General features: G+C 40.9%; 1 protein-coding gene across 1 annotated transcript; it reads right to left on the bottom strand.

Annotated features, from left to right (window-relative positions):
- Nucleotides 1–296: 296 nt before the first annotated feature.
- LOC133804295 (U-box domain-containing protein 31-like) lies at nt 297–2,914 on the bottom strand. The gene has a single exon (XM_062242457.1). It carries the CDS (start codon nt 1,928–1,930, stop codon nt 563–565), a length of 1,368 nt encoding a protein of 455 aa, XP_062098441.1. The 5' UTR covers nt 1,931–2,914; the 3' UTR covers nt 297–562.
- Nucleotides 2,915–3,151: the final 237 nt, after the last annotated feature.

Genomic DNA, 3,151 nt, shown 5'->3' with positions numbered 1-3,151 from the left:
GTACATATGCAGCCGCTTGACCACCACGGCCAAGGCGTTCTCAGAGGAACTAAAGAGTTTACCCTATTTTGTCGCTTAAATCGGCGGGATTGTAAATTTGAAACAGTAGTGACCATTTTGTAGTGAGAACAACTTGTAAATGTTTTGTTTAGCTCTGCAGAGCAGTTTGTAATAAAAATATCCATTTCTTTTTTAGTGGTTTTTCACCTTAACCTGTTAATTACAGGGAGAGCACGTCTTTGACCAAAGAACTCGGTAGCGGGTCAAATTGTAACTTTTCTGGGGTAACCAGGGCGTTACAAAGAACGTAGGGCTAAACCCACATTATGATGCATTTTGACAATGAAACAAAATTAAAGAATCAAAATACTTGTTTTCAATGTACACAAGTGCAGAAGGATTGGAAACTCAGAACCTCCAATCGAGTGTCTTATATTGAATTGAGTTTGGTCCACGAACAGCCCCTCTCCTTCAGCTCCTTTTTTTTTAATCATTTTTTGAATCAAGGATTTATATAAGAGAATATGTATATAAACAAATTATTCCCATTTCTTTTTCTTCTTCATTGTATTGTTCTTGTGAGCTTACACTTGGAAATGAAGTGCGTCGCGGTGTAATTTAGACTACACAACTTTAATAGTTCAGCAGCTCTCTGCTTCAAGACAGAGTCACAATCACTCTGAATCACAAGAAGAAGCTTGGCCGCCAAACCAGCTTCAACCGCCATTGAAGCACATACTTCTGGTGAAAACTTACAAACTGCCCATAAGATCGAAAGCGCAAGCTGAGTACAGCTCTCAGAGACCTTCATCAGTAATCTAACCAGCTTCGGAATTGTGCTGGGACAATCTTTCAAAGCCAATCTTCCTTCTGGAATTGTCGACAAATTTTCCAAAACGCAGAGGCAAAACTCCAAGCATTCATTGTTCAAGCTAGGCAAAACCTCAACCAATTGAGGAACTGCACTAACGCTCACAGCTGAGTTCTTAATGCATTTATACGAGCACATGGTATTCAATAAAGAAAGAGCTGGCAAAATCCCATCAGGGTGTCTCTTATCCTTAACTAGCCTTAATAATCCAACCACAAGACTCAAACTTGAAACCATCTCGGAATCAAAATCCTTGCCCTGTATCAATATTTCGATCAATTTCGCACAATTGATCTTGGTCTCTATAGACCCCTCATTCAACATGTCCACCATTAAAGATATCTTAGCCGGTTGCATGAGATTCACCTTCGAATCCGAGCTGAGATCCAAGTTCACGAGAATGCCAATGGCTTCCGACCCAACTGCGTGCGAAGTGAAAGGACCCAGAAGAGAAGAGATCAAAGCGGCCCCACCATTGTCAACCATCGTTTTCTTAGCGGAGCCGTGAGTGGTCACGACCTGTCTGAGCTGCTTCAGAGCTTGAACTCGAGGTTGACCCTTGACTTTCTTGAGCGTCTCCAAGAGCTCCAAAGCTCTTCCTTGAACATCTTCCGACCTCTTCTTCATGGCCAAGTACCTCTGCGAAAACCAGCTGTGAATTAGCTGGTGAAGGGTCTTGTTGGGTGTGACTGACTCGTCCCAAAGCTCTTGCATCGTAGTGGGACAAGTATAATGACCAAAAGAGAACCATTTGACAATGTTGGCTCTCTCGTAGGTCTGGCCAGTACAAAGGGTCACAGGATCTTGCATTGTCTCCAACGAGATTGGACAAATGAACACATAAGGAACCACCTCAATGGACTCAAGCTCTGCAATCATCTTTGCCAGATCCCACTTTTCAGTGCAGCCGGTAAACACTAGTCCACCGCCCACACCCCCGCCCAAAATCCCATCTTTGACAGCAGTTTCCAGATCTAGAATTTGCCCACCTTCCGCCACCGCCACATCGAGCTTCAAATCCCCACCTCTTCTCCGAGTAGGTGGCTGGTAAATCGGCATTTTTTTGGATACCCTTTTGAAAGATTTAGCGAAAGAAACACTAGAAGAGTGTAAAAATTATTAAGTAAAAGAACGGCCTTCAAATATCCAACATGAGAAGACACAGCAAGAATTGCCCTTGAAGTCCCATCTTTGTCGAGTCACATCCACAGGGACAAGAAACGTGTGGTAAAGTTAAAAGGGAAAAAAATACATAGAAGAGTTTCTTTTTCCTCTCTGGCTTTCTTTGGCTATAATGCTTCTCATTGACAATTACGAGCACCAAAGACCATTAAGGATACCTTCGTTGTTTGCTTTTTTTTTATTTAGCTCACTGATTTCTTTCTCTGGTCAAAAAAGGCCCACCTTCTACACTGCCACTACTCCCACTACTACTACCACATTCTTCTTCATCAAATCTAGGATATGATGGAGTTGTAATCTTCTTCACTAATACCAAAGCTATCACTTCCTCTTCAAGCTCAAAAAAAGTTGGACATCATAATAAAGTAATAAACCTAGATCAGGAAAAAAGAAGCTGGAGAAAAAGACACAATCAAACGTGATAAGGAAAAAAAAAATGAAAAGTTGAGAAGCAAACCAATAATAATACTTATTGATAAACAGTAATGCCCAGTTGCCCAACTCTCAATATTTGGTCTTTATTCAAAAATTGATATACAAGTATTCGAAAGAAGACACAAAAGAATATGAAAAAAATTAAAAGTTTGGAACTGAAACGAGACGAAGTTTGTAGAGAGAGATTGTAAGAAGAAAGCTATATCTATCTTCTGAAGAGTTCTCCTGACTCCCCTCACTGCTGGTCTTCTTGTGGGGACGAGTGACGAAAACTCTAGAGAAATTGTTTATAAAAATTCTTCCTTCATTTTTCCAAATTTTCTCGGGAAAAGTAGAAAGACTACTGGTAGTAACAGGCTACAACCGGTGGTGGGATTCAATTCAAGGGGTTCAAAGTTCAAACTCTTGACGACCGTGCACCGCACGTGCAGTCACACCCTCGGTCAGGGTGTAAGTATATATATATCTGGTGGGGATCGAGGGAGCCGAATGTTGTAAAATTGACAAGGACTAAGGACTGATCTGCAAAACCTGCCGTTATACACTGTCTATTTTGTTAGAAAATACGTGAGAGTGGGACAACCAAAAATCATATCTGTACTAATCAGCAAAAACAAAAAGGACATTAACTAATTAATAATTACATTTTCACACTTCCACCAA

This window comes from Humulus lupulus, chromosome X, assembly GCF_963169125.1.
Source record: "Humulus lupulus chromosome X, drHumLupu1.1, whole genome shotgun sequence".
In the NCBI taxonomy this organism is placed as follows: Eukaryota; Viridiplantae; Streptophyta; class Magnoliopsida; order Rosales; family Cannabaceae; genus Humulus; species Humulus lupulus.
This window is presented reverse-complemented; position numbering and strand designations above follow the sequence as displayed.

Bases quoted from the DNA above. Each gene is read 5' to 3' on its own strand.
- LOC133804295 (XM_062242457.1), bottom strand. From the start codon at position 1,930: ATGCCGATTTACCAGCCACCTACTCGGAGAAGAGGTGGGGATTTGAAG.